This window comes from Onychostruthus taczanowskii, unplaced genomic scaffold (assembly GCF_017590055.1).
Source record: "Onychostruthus taczanowskii isolate IOZ18803 unplaced genomic scaffold, ASM1759005v1 scaffold25, whole genome shotgun sequence".
Classification (NCBI taxonomy): domain Eukaryota; kingdom Metazoa; phylum Chordata; class Aves; order Passeriformes; family Passeridae; genus Onychostruthus; species Onychostruthus taczanowskii.
In genome coordinates, this window is record NW_024499796.1 from 7307018 (window position 1) to 7329871 (window position 22854).

Sequence of the window (22854 nt, forward strand, 5' to 3'; positions counted from 1 at the left end):
TGCAGGGATCTGGCTGTGCAGGGATCTAGGATTGCAGGGATCTGGCTGTGCAGGGATCTGGGTTTGCAGGGATCTGGCTGTGCAGGGATCTGGGATTGCAGGGATCTGGCTGTGCAGCTCCCTTGGCAGCACCCAGAGCCACCAGCAAGGCTCTGCTGATCCTATGGGATGGTCAGGATGGAAATTGAGAGCAGAGAGAGAGAGAAGGCTGAAAATGCAGGGAGAGATCCCATTTCACCAGAGAGAGGGAAAGTGCAAGAGGCAGAGCCTGTACCTCCGGGAAAACCATGGCTACAGTGTAAAAGCTGCACAAGGAGCAAGTTCTCACATTGCCCTCAAGCTTCAGACAGAGAAGTTGGTGCAGAAGGATGGGGAGGAAGAGCAAAGAAGCAGAGAAACACTCTAGGAGGTCACCTTGAACCTCACATTCTTAGCTAGGGACAGGTTGTAATGCCACCAGAATCAGAGGGTTGACCTGGATGTGCACCAGCTGAGGATGTGGCACAGGGTGTTTTACCTCTTTTACTCACAAGCACAGACCCAGCCAGGTCACTTAGAAAAAAACACTGAAAATAGATGGACTGAACAATTACTGGAAACATCAGCTCCTTCTGCCTGCAATACAGAGAATTAGCACAGCTTTAATTGCACCAGCAGCTCTCAGAGGGCAGCAGTGAGAGCTGGCCAGGCAACTCCAGCCCCTGCAGTGAGCACACGTGGGGTGACCACCACAGACCCACTGGTGTGGCCACACATGGACAAGGCACAGACATTTGGTGGGCACCAGGCATCTCAAAACCTGCAGCCAGCCTGTCCCAGAGGTGACAGAGCTCAGGCAATAATGACAAACCCCTGGGCAGCATGAGCCTCGGGACAGGCTGTACCCCAGGGAGCGGCGTCAGAGGCTGGCTCAGGCTCCAGAGGTCTGTGCTCTCACTGCTCCAGCAGCTCTTGTCTGCAGCAACACCACCCTGCTACCTGCTTATTTGTAGTAACCCTGGTATTACTGGCCTGGCACTCCCAGGGCTGTATTTCTCATGTTTATTCAGTGTGGGAACACGAAGACTCTGGTTTTAGCACCACTGACCCAAACAGCAGCAACTGGGGACCCTTTTCTCCATCCCTTTTAAACCAGTGTAAGGGCTCAGCCATCACACCAACTCTTCCCTCTCTGAAGCCTCCCCCAGGGCTGGAAACAGGGATTGCCACCACCCCAAAAGATCCTGGGACAGCATCAGCCAGAGGCACAAAGCAGTGTGTTCGTGGCCTCATGGATTCAGAGCTCATGGATTCATGGGCTCAGCCCTCAGCCTTGCCAGGGCAATTCCCAGAAGTTCCAAGACTTTACAGAGTGCTCCTAAGTCTCTGTCCTTACAGATGAGAATTAACCCTGGGAGTCTTTTTCCATAGCTTCTCATTACCTCCAAAGAAACCAAGCGATGATTTGCCTGAGGGAAAAGGAGAGTTTGGCCAACAGCAGGGATCGAGGGATTTGTTTTTGACTGCAGCCGTGGCCAGGAAATGGTCCTAGAGCTCATTTTCAGCTCCTCCCTCTTGATAACATCTACCATATGCACGCAGTGGAAAAGAAACAGGCTTTGATACAGACACGGCAGGCTTTGATTCACCACGGGGCCGCTGGCAGCTATCACTTCAGCCCGGGATTGACACCAGCAGCAATTCCCCGTCCCTGTTCGACTCCCAGTTAAAGCCTTTCCAGCCCCGACAGCTTCAACCTGGGATTGACACCGGCATCAGCTCCCCGTCCCTGTTTGACTCCCAGTTAAAGCCTTTCCAGCCCCGATGGGGGAAGTAACACCATTCCCACCCCGTCCTGCAAGGATTAATTGGCTATTTATGCAGCACTCCAAGGTGATGCCGCTGCTGAGGACAGGAACAATGAAGCCGGAAATTAGGAGCTCATTACTGCTGGTCTGAAAGTTTTTATTCCATGTGCTGCAGGACAACGTTTCACCCAAGATGCCCGGGTTGCAGGCAGCTAGAACTCTTAAAACTCCGAATGAGGTCTCAAATGCGGTAGGGAATAAGCCTGTGCTACAGCAAACCCGGGAACTAATCATTAGTTCCCATCTCCAGCTCCTCTGAGCCTGGCTCTAAGGTCAAACCAAGCTTTTATCTTCTCCTGTATTTCAGTATGCTGAGGAAAAAAAAATAATAATATTGGAGGAATAAATTAGCATGTGAAATGTAATTTAACTAATTAGCTCACTGGAGTGGAAAATATTTGCTAACCACTTTGAAGTCAGACCGACTGCACTTATTAGGACATCAGAGGGGAGAAAGGAAGAAGGCAAAGATGGGGAGGCTGCCAGGACAGGCCGTGGAGGCTGCAAGCAGGACAACGAGATTTTCCCCCGATCTCTTCTGACTCCGCGGTGCTGGGAGAGCCCCGGCTGCGCTGCTCTCCCCTGACCTGCAGCAAGGGGGGCTTTCCCAGCGCTTTCCATCCTGGCACAGCGCTGTGACCGCTGCATGGCATCAGCCTGGCGTGCCCTGGGATGCCCAGCCGGGGTGGAGCAGCCCTCCAGGCAGGAGGGATGCACGGGGAGCGGGCAGCAGCATCCCGGACATCGCTCGCTGCTCCCTCCCAGCCCCGGCAGGGAGGGGATGTCGCCAATTGAGCTGACAAACAGCGAGCCATAAAGCTTCATCGTGTCAGGGAACTGCCTGAGATGCCACAAAAAGCCGTTATGTCACTTGCAACAGCCTGCTCATTGATTTCCCCACCTTCCACACACAGAAACTGCTGCTCTTTTATTAGCAAAGCTTTGGAAATCCCTCCCCATCATAGCAAAAGAGGCAGTCTGGGCAGTTTTGCAATTGATGTGGTTGAATTATGAAAGGGGGGATTGACAGCCCCACTGAAAGTGATCAAGGGAGGCAGAAATGAGAGCCTCGTGTGCCTGATACACAGCACCACACTGAGGGTAACCTGGGGGGGATGCTCACCCCCACCCCCCCACTGAACCTGGGCATGAGCACCTGCCTGCTGGTGAAATGTGCCCCAAAGGAGACCCAGGCCATTGCTGGGGCAGAGCAATTTCCCTGAAAAACAGGAATATGAGATGAGAACCCAACAGAGTTTGCTGCCCTGGGAGAAGAGACTTGACCCAGAGGTTCCAGTTTTTGTGAGGTGTCCCCAATCTGGGCTTTGCCTTGCTCCTTTTTGAAGTCAAAGCTTTTCTCCTTGGGAATCCAGCCTGAAAAAGGTCAGTGGTGTGTTCAGTGAACGGGTTTGCAGCAGGAGGAAAGCCCATTTTTCCAGCCAGGCCCTCCCACAGGGATGGCCCAGATGTGACTGACACAGACAGACAGAATCCTGCAGAAGAGCCCCAGGTAATGCAGCCCTTAAACTTTTCCCAACCTGCCTGTGTCATCTCCAAGAAGAAAGGAAATTAACGAGCCTGAAATAGAAATTAAAACCCTGAAATAGAGGGGGAAATGCCAACACTGCTCCCTCCCTGCTGCCCACGCAGACCGGGAAGCGACGGCAGGAGATGAGCAGGGACCTGCGGGTGGGTGTGAGACTCCAAACCCTGCCTGGCTGGGGGAATGCTTCAGCTCGGAAAGAGGAGTTTCTCCATCACCCCACAGTCAAAAATGCCGCTCAGGATTTCCCTGCTGGGGAAATTCCCAGTCTATGTTCTGCAGCAGATGGAGATTTCAGTGGTGGGACCCGCTGTGGTCCTGCTTCCCAGGAATGGGAACTGAGCCTCAGAGCATGGAGAGGCAGAGCAGCCCCTGACCCACCTCCTGCTCAAGGGGGCTGCCAGACAGCGCTCACCCCTGGGGGTTTCATCCCACTCTGCCCAGTGCAGGAGAGGGCAGGGGGTGAAAGCACCAGTGAGCACGGCTGGGAAATGTGAGCAAGGCTGGGAAATGTGAAAATGGGGATGCTGCAGACCCAGTCCCTGTGTGCCCCCCCTGGCAGCTGGAGTTCCCCAGGGAAGCTCTAACCTCTCCTGTCCTGCCCTAATGCCCCAGCCATGACCTGAGGTCTGGGGACACCCTGATGTGCCAGTTATCACCCAGAGCCTCACTGCCAGGACTGGCTGTCACCCAGCAGCCTCCAGAGGGCTCGTAGGAATTGTTAAAAACCCAACCAACCAAATGAGAAAATAACCCAGTGCTAACATATTGCACAGCCCCCTCAACAATTATTTCTATTTTCTGCTAAAAACCAGGATCAGGACAAGCAAGCAGAGGTCCCTGAGTGACTCAGGCTAGGGCATTCCCCGTGCTGATGCCCAGAGCAGGGAGGGAAGCAGGGAAGCCTCCACCTGTGTCAGGCAAACCCTGAGGATCCCCCTCGCTGCAGCAGGGGCCGCAGGGAAGTCCAGCACAAATTGCACTGCTGAGCAGCAATGGAGAGGCCCTGCCATAAGCCTGGAGAAATCTGCTGCTTGGGAACCGAGCTGAAGGAGAATAAAGCACCCAGGCACTGCTTCATCCCCCGCTCCAGCCACCTCCCACCCTCCCTCCTTCCCAGGAATGCTGCAGGAGGCACCTGCCCACCCCGGCACACCCCAGCAGCTCCGCAGTGGCCGTCACAGGTATCCTCATTATCCTCATTAGTGCAGCAACGCTGTGGATCCTGGCAAAGCCCCCCGGGCTGTTTCTAAAAATAGGAGGCTCCCTGCAAGTCCCCTGTCCCTGCAGGGACACTCAGGATGCTGGGCTGGGGCTCCCCAGCCCCGCAGGAAAATGTTCCCTCCTCCCGGGGAACTGGGCTCGTTTTTGTGCTCTCCTTTCACCTCTTTAAACACACAGACAATGCTGAAGAGAAGGTAGCAGTGATTGTGACAGAACAGTTGGTGGCCATGGAGAAAATCCAGATTTAAGGCTCCTGCAGTGACACTACACGCCCTGTGCACATACAGCAAGAGATGGGCTTTCCCTGCTCCAAAAATCAAAGCAAGTTTGGCCTCAAATTTTAGCAGCACCTGGATCACAACCAAAACCCTTACACAGGTGGGACACCGACCACTCACCACCCACCAGCCCTAAAAAGCATCACCCCTGATTTTGGGTTCTCCAGTAGCTTTATCCCAGGGTCCCTCATGCACAGCAGATTCGGGGGGTGTTTCTGTGAGGGGCAGAGCGAAGGTGGCAAGAGGAGGCCTCAGCAGGAATCCCCTGACCCACATTGGGAAGCTCTGCCTCCCTCAATGCTGCAATCGACACCGATTTTTGCGTGGTGAACCAAACCCTGCAGCTGCAGCAGAGCGGCAGGGCAGGACCAAACCCGCGGATGGTGACAGTGACACCAGGCAGGGCAGCCACCAAGGTGTGTGAAGGCAGAGAGGGTTTCACACCCACCTCCACTCCAGGCCAGCAGAGCCAGGACACACACAGCAAACACTCCCTTTTGCATCGAGCCACAGCACGACTCTTACTCGGCACAGAAAGGCTTCTCCTCCCTCCCTCCCAAACCCCTCCTCTCGTTTTGGTGCCCTGGCTTTGGCAAGCGCCACAGCCTGCCTCGGGACACGGCACTTGAGAGAGGAAACGGTCACATCTGGAGGCGGTGCCAGCTCTTGGCATCGTCAACTTTGCCAGAAGTTCACCACCCCCGGCTGGTGCCGGGGTGGGGTCACAGCACCTCACTGCCCCTCGTGTGTCCCCTCCGTGTCCCCGAGCCGGCAGCTCCCTCGCCTTTTTACTCACATCGTCATCCTGCACGCTCAGGGGGATATCCAACATGCACATCTGCACAGGCTGCACCAGAGCCTTCTGCACGTTGAACAAAGGTTTAGCCTCCATCTTCCCGGGGATGGAGGGGCTGCTCATCCTCCTCTCTCTCCTCTGCCACGAGCAGGTCCAGCCCAGGCGGCGAAACCGATCGGAGATCTCTCTTGTTTTTTTGTTTTTTTTTTTTTTCCTCTCTCTCTCTCCCCCCGTCCAATTTTGTCAGCACATCTTGCCAACAGCTGCTGCTTCTGCCGCTCCTACGAGCTCTTATTTCCTCCCTCGCGAATCAAAGAGCCGCGAGGAGCTGCTGCGCCGGGAGCTGGGCGTGCGCGGCTGCGAGCAGCGCGCCCGTGTGCGAGCCTGGGGAAGCAGCCCCGGCCAGCCTGCCCCGGCTCCCTGCCTGCCCCCAGCTTCTCCTTTCTCTCGGGGTGAGCTGGGCTCCGGCTCTGCTCGGCCCCGCCGGGAGCTCCCCAGCCTCATCGACATGCGTGGCGCTGGCCGAGCCCGCGCATTGTCTCGGAGGCGCACAACAGGTCCTGCCTGCCGGTGGGTTGTGATTGCGATCAAACCGCGTCTGCGGCACTCACAGCCTTTCCCCCTGGCTGTTGTGACAGGCAAACAGGCAGAGCTGGAAGGATGAGAGGGTGTGAAACCGAGGGAGAATGAATGGTCGGAGCTGGAGCCTCCCCCTTTCTTCTCCCATCCCTGTTTTCCATTGTCAGAGGCAGTTTCAGCTCAACGCCTTCCTGTGCTCCAAGGAGCACAGTGAGGCTTAAATAATTCACATCCACAGAGTGCTGGGGAGCCTTGTGGCACCGAGAATGCAGCATGGCACTGAGAGACCACCAGTGCTGGTGATCACTTCGTCTGTAGCACAATTGTGCATGGAAGGTTTTGCCCAGGTGAGCATTCCCAGCTGCCTTTCCCACCAGAGAACCTGTGAATCCAAACTGGAGCTTTGCTAAAGGAAGCACGGCACCAAATCGGGCGTGAAAAGCACCTTCCTGCAGAATTTTCACCAACAGCCACGGTGGGGTGGGTGTCTCAACAGGGAGCAACTCGTGTTATCACCTGCAGACACAGATCACACGGATGTTACTGCTCTCACAAACAGGAGGGAACCTGGGCCAAGCCCATGAGCCACCACCTCACCCTCAACAGCTGCAGAGGCCAGGCTCAGTGGCAGGGTGACACCCAGGGTGTCTCTTCCCAGCGAGGACAGAAGCACTTTGGTGGGCCAGGGGAGACACTGGGGTCAGCTACACACCCAACAGAGTGACCAGGGCGAAATGCCAGTGAAAATCCCAGATGAGCAGGAGTTGATATCCTCACACTGCCCTTCTTGCCGGGCCTAGCAGGGGTGACATAAATAGGATGAGCAGACCCTGCTCTTCCTGGGTGCTTTGTGGGTCCCACTTTGAGGAGTCTCTTGCAGGGCAAAGGTCTGGGACTGTGCAGCCTTTTCCCAGCTTTCCCAAACGCAGCCGCTGCCCGAGGCCACAAGCGCGGCTCGCAGCACGCCCGGGTGTGGGAGCGGAGCCGAGGAGCCCCGCTGAGCCAGGCATTCCTGCGGCGTTAGGTAAGCCGGGCTTGGCAGAGCCCAGCTCAGCGCTAAGCCAGCGCCGGGCTGACTCATCCGCGCAGGAGCCAGAGCCAAGAGCCGGGGTGAGAGGGGTCTCACACACTCACGGACCCGCCGTGCCCCTCGCAGGCACAGCTGGGCTCCTTCCCAGCTGAGTGTGGGACATCATTCCTGGGGGAAATGCAAGGATGAGGAACCAGCCCTTGCATGCTGCAGGAATGAGAGCTAATGGGCAAGCCTGGAACAAGACCAAGCCCTTCCCAGCTGAGTGTGGGACTGGCCCATCATTCCTGGGGGAAAGGCAAGGATGAGGAACCAGCCCTTGCATGCTGCAGGAATGGGAGCTAATGGGCAAGCCTGGAACAAGACCAAGTAGGGATAAACCCACCATCAATTAAGTTTCAACTGGAAATTAGGCGGATTTTTCATCCACCATATGGCTGAGATGAGCAGCATCGAGGACGAGAAGGCAGCACTGCAGCAGCCCCAGGAATGGATTTGCAGGGGAAGAAGGAGGGGAGATCACAGCTGGAGCACGTGCACAAGACAAAATTTCCAGGGCCATGCCCCAGCTGCTGACTGAAAGAATTTTGGCAACTTTTTTCAGGGCAGAGAGGCAGTGCCCCAGCCCTGGAAACTCCCTGGCACAGGCAGTCTCTGTCCTGCTTCTTCCCCATTCCTTGGTGACTCAGTGCAAAGAGCATTCCCACTGAGGACTGTCCCACCAGCACCAAACCCTGCCCTCAGCACAGGCAGTGGCCACAGCTCAGCTTCCAGGAAAGGTGATTCAAAGCTGTGCCTCAGCCCCAGCTCGGGTTACTCACCTGCCTGCAACAACTGGTCAGCAGAGCTCAGCTTTCCAACAACAGCTCTCCAGTAACAAGCAGGGCTTGGTCAGCTGAGATTGCAGCTTCCAAACAGCCTGAGAAGGACACAGATTTCACACTCAAGTGCCAGATTCTCCAAGGGCTACCATTCCCATGAACTCGTCCTCTTTAGCAGCTGATCTGTACCATGGGAACAGGAATCTCTGCAGAGGTGGTGTGGAGGTGCAGGAATCCCATCACTGCTGGTTCCCTGGTTTCTAGGGCTTCCCTGGACTTCCAGGGCTAGGGACAGACTCAGAAGTTGTCATGCACCTCTGCCAGGGCTCAGTTTGCTCTGCTGGTCCCCAGAGCCCAGTGCCCTCCCACCTGGCAGCCATGAAGATGCCAAAAGGGACAATCCTTCTGGGAAAGTGACAAACCACACAGGCAGGCTGCGAAGGAAAGTAAAATTCCAAGTGCAGAGTCCCAGGAGGGACACCAGGCAGAGGAGCAGCAGCAGAGGCTGGGGAGAAGAAGAGATGCTCCAGAGATCCATTCCAAACCAACAGGAACGGGACACGGTGGGTTGAGGGGACCTGGGAGCTGCTGTGCAGGGAATGCATTGGTCAGAGACAACCAGCCACATGTTGTGGGCATTCAGCATCTGGCTGATGTTGAATGAGATGGTGAGGAGCCTTTCCCTCCTGTGCTGGGGCCAGCTCATGCATGTCCACCCACCAGTGTCCCCAGCCACCAGGGAACAGAACTGCCCCTCAGTGAGGCAGCAGAGTGGCTCTGAACCCTTCCCACTGGCAGCTCTGCAGCAGAAACACAAAACAAAACCCCACTGTCAAAGCAGCCCAGACAGGATGAACCTACGCAGATGTTTGAACGACAGCTTCATCCTCCTGCTCCCCCAGTCTGGCTGACGTGAGTGCAAACCCTGCTGGGATCCCAGATCTGCCAGCACGAAACCTTCCCTGTGCAGGGAAAACAGAGCAAACACCCCCTCAGGCTGCAGCCCCGCAGCAGCACGGGCCAGCCCTGCCAGGGGGGAGGGGAAATCTCCTCCTGGTGTTGCCTCTGGAGGACAGGGAAGCCCCAGCACCGATGTTTCCCCGTTTCATTTTGCTCTGGAGCTTTGTTGTGGCAGCTCCAGCTGAGCAGATAAAGCTCATCACGAGAGCTCAGTGCTTAGCAACCATTACTGGGGGAAATACAGTTTTCCAGTAAGAGTCTTGGCAGGAACAGAGCAACTGCAGGGCAAGTTCATTGCAATTCCCATGCTGGGTGCATCCTGCTCCCCAACCACTCTGCTGCTGGCCCAGGGAGAGAATGGTTCCTGCACTGGGATGTGCAGCCATTCCTCAAGGTCCAAACAGCCTCTGTCACCCTGCAAAAACATCATTTTGAGCACCCCACGACTGAACCTCTGCACAGGTGAATGCAGCTTCCAGGGACAAGCTCAGGCACAGGAGGATCTCAGCACCCAGCACTGCTGAACATTTGGGATGCTCCAAAAAACAGTGACCAACCTCTCCCATGGAGCTGGGCATTCCTGACACCCAGTGACTCACAAAGGGAGACTGACTCCAAGGCTTGATGTCAAGCATCAAAGACCTCCACAAAATGAAAGAAGTTCCCCAGGAATAACAATGGTGAGTTTGTTTTTCAAAGGAAATTGCAACTCCGTGCTCACACATCACAGCATCCTGCACCAGAGCACGGTGCTTGAGAGAAATTACACAAAACCTGCAGGTTTATTGTCACTGTGTGAGGCTGATAGAAAGGCAAGGGGGTAAGAAAGTGCCATGATGAGTAAATGGCAAATGGAAAATCCCAACAGCTCTTCCCTTTTGGCACTTCTCAGTAATAGAAAGAGGAAATCTGGTTTCAAAACCACAGAAATCCCAACCAAACAGCATTTCTCTGGAGAAATGTGGTGTTTACAGAAAGCCTGTGGGTAGGTTTAGAGAGGGAAGCATGGAGATGGAGCCTGGTGGGACTTCCAGGAGACCATGGGCAGGTAGGATACCTATTTCCCAGTGAAAATCAAAATCACCTTGACATCCAAGAGGGATTTCTAATGGGATATACACAAGCACCCACAGCCTGTCTCCTCCCAAATTAGTTGTGGGAATAAATCCCACTGATTTGAACCTGCACCCTTGTTTTTTAGGCATTTCTTTGGAGAAGCCACTGTCATTTCCAAAAAGCCCCTCCTGAGAGCAGGCACAGCCCCTGCTGCACCTCACACCTCTGGAAATCCTGTCTGGCATTCAGCATCCTGAGTACATTCCCATGCTCCCCAGAATAGATACATATGCAAAATTAATCCACAATCAAGCCCGTGCAAAGCATGAGACGGCCTTTTAATAGGTGCAGAGCAGCAATTACCAGTGTGGAGTGAAAGCCAGCAAGCATTAGAGGAGGGGTGGGGGAAAACCAATTAACTTTCCTTGGGATTCCTCCACACGTTTGCCACACACTTGAGGGGTTTCCATCTCCACGCTCCCCTGGGGGCTGAGGGTGCACCCCGGGAGCCAGCGTGTCCCCGTGGGGAGGGGGACATCCCCTGCCGCGGTGCCCGGGATGCAGCTGTGCCCGACCGGTCTCCATGGAGACTGTCACCGCAGCAACGGGGACCTGCCGTGCTCCTGGGGCTGGAGGGGATGCGCGGGGACCGGGACCACGGCTCCGGCTGGGAAAGGGAGCAGCGGGAACCCACACACCTCCTTTCTGCTTCCCTGAACGGCGGGGAAAGGGATCTGCTGCCCGCGGGGCTGCAGCCTCGGCCCCGGCTGAGCCCGGTGCCAGGGGAGCCGGGAATGCCGAGCCCGGTGCCAAAGGAGCCGGGAATGCCGAGCTTGGTGCCATGAGAGCCGGGAATGCCGAGCTCGGTGCCAAAGGAGCCGGGAATGCCGAGCTCGGTGGCACGGGAACCGGGAATGCTGAGTTCGGTGCCAAAGGAGCCGGGAATGCCGAGCTCGGTGCCACGGGAGCCGGGAATGCCGAGCTCGGTGCCATGAGAGACGGGAATGCCGAGCCCGGTGCCACGGGAGCCGGGAATGCCGAGCTCTCACGGAGGGTACGGCGTGGGCACGGGGAGGGAGCCCTGCTCGGGGCTGTCATGGCAACAGCTCAAGGGGATCCCACAGCCTCCCTCCCTTCCCGCGGAGCTGGGGACAGAGATCAGCGTGGGAACACCCCTGCGGGATGCTCTAGGAGGGGATTCCTGCCCTTCCACCGCGACCCAGCCGTGCCAGGAGCGCTCACACAGGGTGGGGAAGGAGCCTGTGTCCCTGGGCAGATCCCCACTCCCTCCTGCCCCCCGTTCCACCCCAGGGCGGGGGGGAAGGAGGAGGACGGGACCACGCAGCTCCTTGCAGTGCAAGGCTGCTGCCATCACCCTTCCTGGCTCACCCCAGGATGGTTTCCCACCAGACTGAGCCCTTTCAGTGACACCTCCGGGGTGTCCCCACCCCACCTGCACCACAGGGGACACCCGGGCGTGGCTCTGCTGCCGGGAAATCCCTGGCACGGGGCCCACAGCTGCCTGGTGCCTGGAGTGCTGGGCTGTCTGTGCTCCTGCACGGCTGCCCCTCTTGCCAGGCTGGGCACACACCCCAGCCTTTGGTCCTGGCACTGCAGGACAAGGCACAAACTGCCACGTGTCCCCTGCAGCCCCAAAGCTAAGGAAAAGCCTCATCATTTCTCCAAACACCTGCTGGCAGGGGAGCATGCAGCACAGGCAGACTGGAACAAGCTCCCAAATACCAGCACATGCTGTCCCCTCTAGGGCCAGCGCTGGACACTGACCTTGCAGGGACCAGGTGGGCACAGCACAGGTGACAGCAAGGCTCAGCTGTGCCCACGCCAGCCCAGCAGCAGCACCAGCTGCAAATATCTTTGCTGGAGAAGAGAAAGATGCCAGGGGGAACCAGCTGAGGGTATCAGCGAGCCAGGACATTGTCACCCACGGTGATTTTTCCGCAGGGATTCATCCCACCTGCTGGCAGGCCAGAGCAGCAGCTGTCTGTGGCAGGACCAGGCTGGCAGCAAGGCCAGGGCACCTCTCTGGGCACATGCCTGCAGGCAGTCAGAGCTGGTGCCCAGCACAGCACAGTGTGGACGGTTTGCCAGACGTGGGGCATCCACTGATTCACCCTGAGTGCTGGGCAGGGCTGCTCCCTTCAGCACATTTCCCAGGGCTGAGCTGGAGCTGAAATAACCCAGAGGAGGGGGTTCCAGCCTCCCCAGCCCTGGAGCTTGCTCTCAGGGTGCTGTTCAGCACAGCCCAGCTCCTGACGTGCTGTAACCCACACGCCCATGGCCAGGAGGTTATCTGCAGATCCACACCGCTGCTCCCTGGCTCACAGCAAGCTCCGGGCTCCAGAGATAAGAGACACAGCTTTGGCAGCCTGCAGCTTTCCAGCCCTGCACCCTGAGCCAAGGGCTCTCCCAATCCTCCCTCTTCACCCTGTTCTGCAGCCTCCAGGGATTAAAGAAGTCTCCACCTCGTGCAGTCCCCTCTCTGGCAGCCAAAGGATGGGAAACACTTTTTGCACGGCCAGATTCCTGGAGCAAGTGGATTTTTTCTGGAAGTTTCCCTGCTGCTCTCCCATCCTCCCACTGTGCAGCAAAGGTTCCAGTGGCTTTCCTGGCTGCCAGGGGAGCCTGTGCAGAGCTCTCCCTGATGGGTCAGACCGGGAGAGAGGCATTCCAGCCTGGAATCCCCTGCAGGAGGGCAGGGACAGGGCGCCGAGCAGAGCACAGGGCTGTCAGCTCTGGTGCAGACAGCCCAGAGAGCACAAAGGACCTTCCCTGACCTCCCAGGGGCTGTGAGAGACCTGGGCTTTCCCAGTCCTGCCCTGTGCAGTGAAAGGTGCAGCCCAGCAGGGAGGGGCTGGGAGCTGGCTGCGTGCTGGGGACAGCAGCTGGGAGCTCCCTTTGCACCACCCAAACTCATGAATGAGCCCATCGTGCCGAGCTGCTGATGTCTGCTGACAGCAGAGAGGAGGGCAAAGCCCCCCAGGTGCCACAGAGCAGCACCTGCTCTCAGCTTTCCGGCCGAGCCATTGTTTTTGACAGGAGAAAGGGAAAATTCCTGGATTCCAGGGATTCCTGTGCACCAGCCCAGCAGCAGACACGGGAGCTGGGGAACATCCATCACTTTGGGACAGCCAGGGGCTGCATCGGGATCCTGAGTGGGATCCCAGGCACTGCCCCAGATGCATCCTTGCAGCTGGCACGAGTGGATTGAGAGCAGCCTCTGCACTTCAGAGAATTCCAGACTGGATGGGACCCACAAGGATCATCAATCTAACTCCTGGCCCTGCCCAGGACACCCCAACAACCCCACCCTGTGCCTGGGAGCAGTGTCCAAGCACTCCTGGAGCTCTGGGGCTGTGCCCATTCCCTGGGGAGCCTGGGCAGTGCCCAGCACCCTCTGGGGGAAGAACTTTCCCTGATGTCCCACCTAAATCTTCTCAAGCCAGCTCCAGCCATTCCCTCAGGTGCTGTCAGTGGCCACCAGAGGAGAGAGATCAGAGCTGCCCCTGTGCTGTCCCTCGAGAGGAAAGTGCAGAACTCGGTGTCTCCTTTTCTCCAGCCAAAAAGCCAAGTGATGTCAGCCACTCCTCAGATGGCCCCACTGGAGCCTTCACCATTTTCTTTGGAAAATGCTCTATCTCCACAGGTATCTCCACAGATGGAAAGCATCCTCTGAGGTAACTGGGAAGGGGTATGACTGGGTGCTGAAAACAGAACTGAGGTATAATTACACCAAGAATCTGCATCTTTATACACAGGATGATAGGGAGTGATATCTGAAGTTTTGTCTTTGTTTTTTTCAAGCCAAAATCGCAGAATCTGATGCAAAAATCCATTTTTACAGAAGCAAGGATTTCCAATTCTTGGGGTTCAAAGCATGCTTCAGGAAAGAATTTTGTCCAAACACTTTCCAGGAGCTTTACATCCTTTTTTCCTTATTTCCAGGAGGCCCCAGCAGCGTGGGGGACAGCACGGAGGGGGCAGCACGTCCCCCTTCAGCAGCCCTGGCCACACAGCCCTGCTGGGCTGGGCTGGAACTCGGATGAGGCTCATTCCCAGGGGCCCTCCATTGATTTCCGTTGCCTGACGACAGGAAAGCTTTTTAATCCTATTAACTAAACACCCTTCCAAGCAGCACTGGGAAAAGTGCAAAGGGGAATTGTATAAGCAGTCACAGCCACCCAGCCCCAGTAAATGCCCCAAATATGCCCCAAAAACTGGGCTGTGACACCCACAGTGGCCGGGGAGGGGTCAGTGGTGGCCAGCACAGGGAAAATTTGGATCCCACCACGAAATACAAGCTCTGGCTGCGGGTCACTGAGCCAGGAGACTTTGCACAGGGATGTGGTGCCCACACAGGCAAATTCACAGGAGCTGGCCCCTGAAATACTGACAAATCTCACTGCACCTGGTCCTCCTTATGGGTGTTTGACAGCAAAAGATACACAGCTTGGCCCAAAATATATCAACATTCCGTGGGAGAACGGGAATTTCCTTGCTGCTTTCTAAGGAGAAAGGATACATTTAATTGTATTTGTAAAACGTTTCAGGAGTGCAGCCCTCCCCTCCCGGTCAGCATCGACAGTTTGGGGGGGAAAAAGCCATAAATCAAGCACTCAGGGGGTGTAAAATCCCAATTTCCAAGGCAGACCTGGGTACCCAGAGCCATGTGGGTGGGAGAAGCTGCCAGGCTCTGCTGAGCTCCGGGGAAAGGCAGGGACAGGGGATGGATGGAGCAGCCAGGGGACTGGGACAGGGATGGAGCAGGGACAGGGACAGGGATGGATCAGCCGCAGGGACAGGGATAGGGATGGAGCAGTCTCAGGGACAGGGATGGAGCAGGGACAGGGATGGAGCAGGGACAGAGACAGGAATGGATCAGCCGCAGGGACAGGGACAGGGATGGAGCAGGGACAGGGGTGGAATAGGGACAGGGACGGAGGAGGGACAGGGATGGATCAGCCACAGGGACAGGGACAGGGATGGAATAGGGACAGGGACGGAGGAGGGACAGGGATGGATCAGCCACAGGGACAGGGACAGGGCCAGGGACAGGGACAGGGATGGAGCAGTCTCAGGGGCAGGGGTGGAGCAGGGACAGGGATGGAGCAGGGACAGAGACAGGAATGGACCAGCCGCAGGGACAGGGACAGGGATGGAGCAGTCTCAGGGGCAGGGGTGGAGCAGGGACAGGGATGGAGCAGGGACAGAGACAGGAATGGACCAGCCGCAGGGACAGGGACAGGGATGGAGCAGTCTCAGGGGCAGGGGTGGAGCAGGGACAGGGATGGAGCAGGGACAGAGACAGGAATGGACCAGCCGCAGGGACAGGGACAGGGATGGAGCAGTCTCAGGGGCAGGGGTGGAGCAGGGACAGGGATGGAGCAGGGACAGGGATGGAGCAGTCTCAGGGACAGGGATGGAGCAGCCGCAGCTCCTCCAGGTGTCACACCAGGGGTGGGTGCCTGGCGGTGCCTCACCCCGCTGGAATCCCGGCGGGATCCTCCGAACGGCAGGAGGAGGGACACAAAGGCATTTCCAGCGGCAGAAACGCTCCTTGCCCGGCGGTGGGAGCGTTTGTCAGCCTCCCCGTGCCTTCGGCTGCTCACACAGCACTGCGAAGGGCCGGGGCTGCTGTTTGTCCTGACGGGTGCAGAGGCACAGGGTGGGCTCTGTCACATGCCACAGCACCACCAGCAGTGCCACGCACGCAGGGACAGCACAGGAGGCTGGGCATGGTCTTCTAAACCACCCCTGCCTCCTTTTGGGGTTATTCCAGTGGGGTAAAATCAGGGACACGCAGGACAGTGTCCAATCCAACACTGGACATGGGCTCTGCCTTCCAAACCCCCCAAAAGGCACAGGGCTTGCACCAGCCTCGTTATTTTGGTGGCACTGAGGACAGCACAGGCACCAGAAGAGCCTTCCTGTCACCATGGAAATGCTGAACGGGAGGGTTTGAAGCCTGCTGGGACTTTCAACCTCTGAGCCAAGAAAAACAGGGCCCTTAAACATCCACAAGCCTTCGTTTGCACGAGGGGAAGATTTGTGCTCCCTTTGGCCTGCGGGTCATGGGGCAGAAAATGTGGGACTTCTCCCAGGGTAAAAACCTCATGGGCTGAGATAAGAACAGTTTAATTATTGAAATACAGTAATAATGATAATAATGAAAAAGAAAGGACACCCAGCCCTGCTCCTCCAGCCCCCACACAGGCAGAGCCCAACCCCTGCCCTGGGCCAGCTGCCCTCTCCCAGGGTGCACCCACAGACCCCCACAGCAAACACCTCTGCACACCCTGACCACAAGCACCACCGTGGGAAGCCTCCTCCATCCCCTCCCAGCAGATTCCAACAACGGCTCTGCCCCAGGGCTGCCCAACCTCCTTGGAGAGGGGCTGGGAGCAGCCAAGGTTCCCTGAAATTCAGGGCCATGGCTGTGCCCCTGTTCCATCAATTCAGGGCCATGGCTGTGTCCCTGTTCCCTGTCCTTCAGGGCCATGGCTGTGTCCCTGTTCCCTGTCCTTCAGGGCCATGGCTGTGTCCCTGTTCCCTGTCCTTCAGGGCCATGGCTGTGTCCCTGTTCCCTGTCCTTCAGGGCCATGGCTGTGTCCCTGTTCCCTGTCCTTCAGGGCCATGGCTGTGTCCCTGTTCCCTGTCCTTCAGGGCCATGGCTGTGTCCCTGTTCCCTGTCCTTCAGGGCCATGGCTGTGTCCCTGTTCCCTGTCCTTCAGGGCCATGGCTGTGTCCCTGTTCCCTGTCCTTCAGGGCCATGGCTGTGTCCCTGTTCCCTGTCCTTCAGGGCCATGGCTGTGTCCCTGTTCCCTGTCCTTCAGGGCCATGGCTGTGTCCCTGTTCCCTGTCCTTCAGGGCCATGGCTGTGTCCCTGTTCCCTGTCCTTCAGGGCCATGGCTGTGTCCCTGTTCCCTGTCCTTCAGGGCCATGGCTGTGTCCCTGTTCCCTGTCCTTCAGGGCCATGGCTGTGTCCCTGTTCCCTGTCCTTCAGGGCCATGGCTGTGTCCCTGTTCCCTGTCCTTCAGGGCCATGGCTGTGTCCCTGTTCCCTGTCCTTCAGGGCCATGGCTGTGTCCCTGTTCCCTGTCCTTCAGGACATCAGCAGTGCCCAGGTGTGACCAGGCTGCTCCTGCCTGCCCTGGACTTTGCCACGCCACCCTGGCTGCCCGTTGTGATTCACTCCAGAGGTGTCACACCCCCGGGGGGGTGAAGAGCTGTGGGACACTGCCGAGAGGGACGGGCAGGAAACACTCGGTGGGAAATCCGCTGCGGGACGGAGCCAGCGGGGCCGAGGAGCGGGGCAGGGCGGCTGCCGGGGATTTCAAAGGGACCTCCTGGCCGGGCTGGGGGATGACCTCGACCTCCCCGTTGTTCCGTGCCGAGGGCTCGCACGGAGCCGGCCGGGCTCCTCCAGCTCTTGGCAGGGTTTGCTTCCTGCCGACAGCCCAGGGTGTTTATGGCAGGGGAGTGGGAAACGGAGTGGGACTGCACGGAAGAGGAAAGATAAAAAGGGGCAGCGGAAGCCCCGAGAAGCCCATGAGGCAGAGCCGGGTGTTACCGGCCCAGGGAGAGCAGGCTCACACGGCCACATCCTGAATCCCAGCACAGCATCACCCCCAGGCTGTGCCAGCGACCTGCACGTCCCCTCCAGGATGCCTGGAGTGCTCCCGCAGTGATTCCCCCTCACAGCACTGCCCAGCCCACGGCAATGTCTGCAGCACACCTCGCTCAGCTTCTCTCCTCCTCCCTTTCTCTTCCAGACCCTACAGGGAAGTGTGGGGCCTGATCTGGGCTGCCTTGACATCCCACAGCTCTGCCACCACATCTAAAACTTCTGATTTTCTCCAGATGCCCCACAGGGCAGGACAGACCAGGAATGGCTTCTCCACCCTCTCTGACCCATCAGGCCACCACTGCACCCCTTCCTTCTCCCCAGCCCCTTCACCCTGCTTCCCCTTTCTCCCATCTTTGGAGCCTCTCTCCAGGCAGGGTGGTGAAGAACATGAATTCCAGCTGCACCGATTCCAGGGATCATGTGAGGCTCGGCAGGGACAGGAGCCCTCAGGGCCGCAGCAAACCCGGGAGCACGGAGCGGGCTGTAAATCCGTGCAGGGGATGAACTCCCGCTGCACTGCAGGGCCTCGAGGGAGCGGAAACTCCGTGATCCCGCAGCACCGAGCCGCCTCTGACGGCAGCTGCTGTCTCCAAACGCTGCCTTTGACCCGCGGCCAAGGCGTGCGGAGCGGGGATGTCGGCGCAGACGGCGACAATCCGCGGAGACACCCGCGGTGCCTTGGGAGCCGGAAGGTCCCCACGAAACCCAGCCAGTTAAACACGCAAATCCTCGAGGAAAACAGGCGGCTGAGCCCAGAGCAGGTCACGCGGGCCGGGCTCGGGCGATCCCATCGGGAAAAGCCGTCAACATCTGCAGCTCCGCCAGCGCATCCCGCGGCTGCCGGGCAGGGAGGGGAGGGATGGATTTCGTTTGGGAGCACCCAAAGAGCTGGCAGCAGCTGCCACAGCCACCCCTGAACGCCAGGGCTGTGCCAGCCCAGGCACAGCGCCCCGGGCACGCGGTTGGCGCTCCTGATGTGACACCGGCGGCGAGGATGCGACAGCGACACGGGCAGCCCTGCCTGGCGGCCCCAGGGAAAGGTCAGGGCCGGTTCCCTGCTGCTCACGGAGTGCTGGGGGACAGCTGGGGCAGGGCTTGGCTGGTGGCAGCGGCGACAGGCACAAACGGGAGCGGCGGATCGGGGATTTCTTTTTATAGGAAGGACGCGGTGATTGACGCGGCCTTGCTGGGGTCTCCCTCGGCTGCTCCCTCCTCCATGTCCTTCACACTCTGCAGTCGCTAGATGGGCTCCAGCACGTTCTCTGTGCTGCTCTGCCTCTCATCCCGCTGCCCTGTGCTTTCTGTGCAAACCAGAGCACACCCAGCTGTGGCTGGCGGCTGCGGGGCCGGAGCTGAGACCTGCGGGGATGGAGCTCAGCACAAGCACGGCTCCTCCTGGGCGAGCAGCGCCCGCACGCCGAGCTCTGCTTGTCACAGCAGAGCCCAGTTTGGCGTGCTGGGCTTTCCCAGGGAGCCGGACGCTGGCTCTGTGCCCGCTCCCATCACCGCTGACCCTTCCCAGCGCTGAATCCACGGCAATAACTCATCGGGAAAACAACAGTGCCATCTGCTGCACGGCCCCGCCGGGCTCCGGGCAGCCCTGGCCGGCCCACGCAGGGTCACACAGCCTGGCAGCCCCAGCGGCCACAACACAGCCCCAGGCTGCAGCATCGCTGCAGAGGGAAGGCGGCCCCACAGCTGTCCTGGCGCCAGCCACAGCTGGATGGCCTCTGGTTTGCACAGAAAGCACAGGACAGCAGGATGAGAGGCAGAGCAGAACGTGCTGGAGCACATCTAGTGGCTGCAGAGTGTGAAGGACACGGAGGAGGGAACGGGCTCACTTGGCAAAAGCAGGCAAAGCCCTCCTTCTCTATCAGCCCCAGGAGCTGAGACCCATCTCCCATCCTCTCCACAGGCAAGGGGAGGGGAAGAGGGAAGCAGCCCCTAACACTCAGCAAGGGGATGGGGAAGAGGGAAGCAGCCCCTAACACCCACCAAGCCTTGGTGAGCTCCTTCACACCATCCTGAGCATCTCCTTTGGAGAGGAATCCCAGATCCTGGCACTAGGCACCGTGCACTCCCCCAGCAGAGCTGTGTCACCTCGATATCCCAGGGAAACTCCAGGTGGTGGGGACACCTGGGAGGGCAGGGTCAGCCTGAGGGAGCTGGCAGCAGCTCCTCTGCCCCTCCAGGCTCAGCACCTGTATGCAGTTTCCAGCTAACCAGCCCTGCTCCACGAGTGGTGGCAGCTTGGTGGCAGGTGAAGCAGTTTCCCTGCACACACTGCCTGGAAAGCGTGCTGGCATCCTCCTCAGATGGGTTGCTATAGCAATGGGAAAGGTATCAGAAGGAAAATCCATCTTGATGGATAGTGCAGATTGCTCTGGACATCACCACCTGAGATCAGAAGCTCTGATTGCCCTGTTCAGGTCCAGCAGTCAGGCACCATTTAGGGAATGACAGAGTGAAAACACTACGAGGAGATGAAAACCACAACCCCAAAGATGCCCAGAAAAACCAAAGCCCTGAAAATCCCCTCATTTTTTCACTGAACAAACTGGCTCAGAGATAACCCACTGCACTGAGCTAGGGGATGTCAGATCCATCACTACAACATCCCAGAGATTTATTCTGGAGCCTGCAGCAGTCGCTGCATCCTCTGCTCACGTCTGATCAGCCCAGGCACACAGACCCGGGCGTGAGTGGGAGCTCCAGATGGAGCGGCTGAGCCGTGCCGAGGAGGGACTTTGCATCTCTCCACCTGCTCCCTCCCAGCCCCTGCTGCCAGCTGGACCCTCCCTCGCTGTCACTTGTTGCCAGCTCGCCCCCCTGCCCCTGCAGAGCAGCACCACGAGTTCGCTCCGAGCCGCTGGAGCCGCTTCAGACGCTGGGGGCAGATGAAAGGGGAGACACGAGCAAAGGCAGCTCCCGCCGAGCTGAGCTCCCTGCGCTCGCTGCCCCCTGCCCCCAGCCAGCCCGAGGCTGCTCATCCACCATCTGCTCCCTTCTCCCGCCCAAACGGCCAGAGAGGGACAGAGGGGACGAGCCTGCAGCCCTGGGAGCTTGCTTCAGGATGGAGGCCACCTTCTGAGCCAGCTCAAGAGCAGGTTTCCCTTTTGAAGGCTGAAATTCACCCTTGCACGTGAACCTCGGCTTTCACATGTCGGGACACCTGGAACAGCACACCTGCAGCACACAGAGATGGAAAAAACCTCCTTGTTTGCTCAGCTTATTTACTTTGCAACACTCAGTTTTACCAGTTGTTTGTGTGGGTCTTTCCCTTAGCAACCAGGGAGAGGAACATTTACAAGGCATGAAAAATGTAGCTGTGCAGCCCTCAGAACTGGCAGGGTGCGGCTGAGGGTGCAGCTGGAAATTCCTCTTAACTGGTAGCCACAAACAACGGGACCTCAATGAATTGCACCCCTTAAAAGGCAGAGTGGCTCATCCCCTTCAGCAGGAGGAACCAGGACTTTAAACCTCTGCTCTCCACCCACGCAGGATCCTGGGCTTGGAACGAACATCTCTAGGTGCCTCAGTTTACCCATATAAAATACACCTATAAATAAATATATAAAATGGGGTGAGCATAAAAACGTGACAGGAAGACTAAAGCTGAGAGCTTAATGCAAATCATTCTGTAGGATGCCACATGCATTCCCAACATGGGAGGCTGAGCTCTGGACATCTTTTTCCAGACAACCTTATACCTTTAATTTTCTGCATCTCCCAGCCAGATCAATCTTCCCACTCCATAATAACAGAAAACTCTCTTTCTTGACCCTAGGCAGGATCAGGACCCAAACTCCTGTATTTTGGTTGCCAATCCCCTTTTCCAAAGGGACAAGCCACCATCCAGCACACAGCAGTGTGGCACTAGGGCCTGCCTCACACACGTGCCCCCAAGAGAGTTAATTCAGCTTTTTAATTGGGCTGGACCAAGGTGAGTGAGGCCCAGACCAAAGAGACCCACAGGGTGCAGGAGGCAGCTTTGGAATGCACATTTTCCAGTCCAAAAATGGATCCCAGCCCACATCTCCAGCACAGCATCTCAGCCCTTCCCTTTATTCATTCCTGGTCTCCAAGGAGCCATTGCTGCCCACTTACATTCCCAGCACCCCCCAAGGGCAGCAGCACAGCCCCCCCTTCCCAGGGATGGGATCAAACATCAGAAGAAGAAGAGAAAGCAAAAAGTCAGAGGAGCATCGGGACCAAACCCAGAGTCATGCTCTGGTGCCACCCCCAAATTTCATACCTTTGCTTCACCCTCCCCTACCCCAAAAGCACCAGGGGGGCTGGGAGTGCAGAGCTTTAGCCCACCTCGGCTCGATTTAGCTTCTTTGGCCTCATAAACACACCAGGCAGAGACAAGGGACCTGCTGATGCCCCTTGGCCTGAGCGGTGCCAGGGGAGCCGGCCCTGGCTCGGCGCAGCAGGCAGCAGCGCCAGCCTGCCAGCAGCATCGCAGCACGGCGGTGCTGCAGCATCGCAGCGCCCTCCGAGCCTGTCCCAACCCGTGTCCCTCTCCTTCCCCATCCATCAGCTCCTCTTCTCCCAGCCGCATTAACCATTACACAAACAGAAAGCCAAAAAAATCAAGGAAAAAAACATTGAAAAACAGACTTCCTTACGCTCCCTCGGCAAAGCTGCTGCTTCTCCTCTGCCAAAGCCCCCGCTGCACACCGGGGGCCCGGGCTGCTGGCACGTACAGTGACCCCGGCCCCAAGAGGCAACAAGGGACGGCCACCTGCAGCTACAGAGCCCAGCGAGCCCCGCAGAGCCCCCCGACTCCGTTTCCCCATCCATCCCCCTCCGCGGACACGCGCGGGCGCCCCGAGCCCCGTCTGACGAGACGGGGACCGAGCCCGGCAGCAGCGCACGGGGCCGGGGCAGCTCGGAGGGACAGAAGCTGCGGGTTCCCGGCGCACTCACCTGGCTGTCGATCATCATCGTGCCCCGCTCATAGCCCCGGGGCCGCGCCGAGAGCCGCTGGCCCCGCTGCGGGTGCCGGGGCCGCGCTCAGGGCCCCGCCGCGCTGCCCGGCGGCCGGGGGCGATGCTCCGAGCCGCCCATGGG

The 22854-nt window shown here is 58.1% G+C and overlaps 1 protein-coding gene across 1 annotated transcript in view; it reads right to left on the reverse strand.

The window, feature by feature from the left end:
- RALGDS (ral guanine nucleotide dissociation stimulator) overlaps nt 1-22848 on the reverse strand; it is a 59446-nt gene extending 36598 nt beyond the window's left edge. Inside the window, exon 1 of the mRNA XM_041406572.1 lies at nt 22711-22848. Coding sequence (XP_041262506.1) covers nt 22711-22728 — 18 coding nt within the window. The 5' untranslated portion in view covers nt 22729-22848. The remainder of the gene's footprint in view (nt 1-22710) is intronic.
- Nucleotides 22849-22854: the final 6 nt, after the last annotated feature.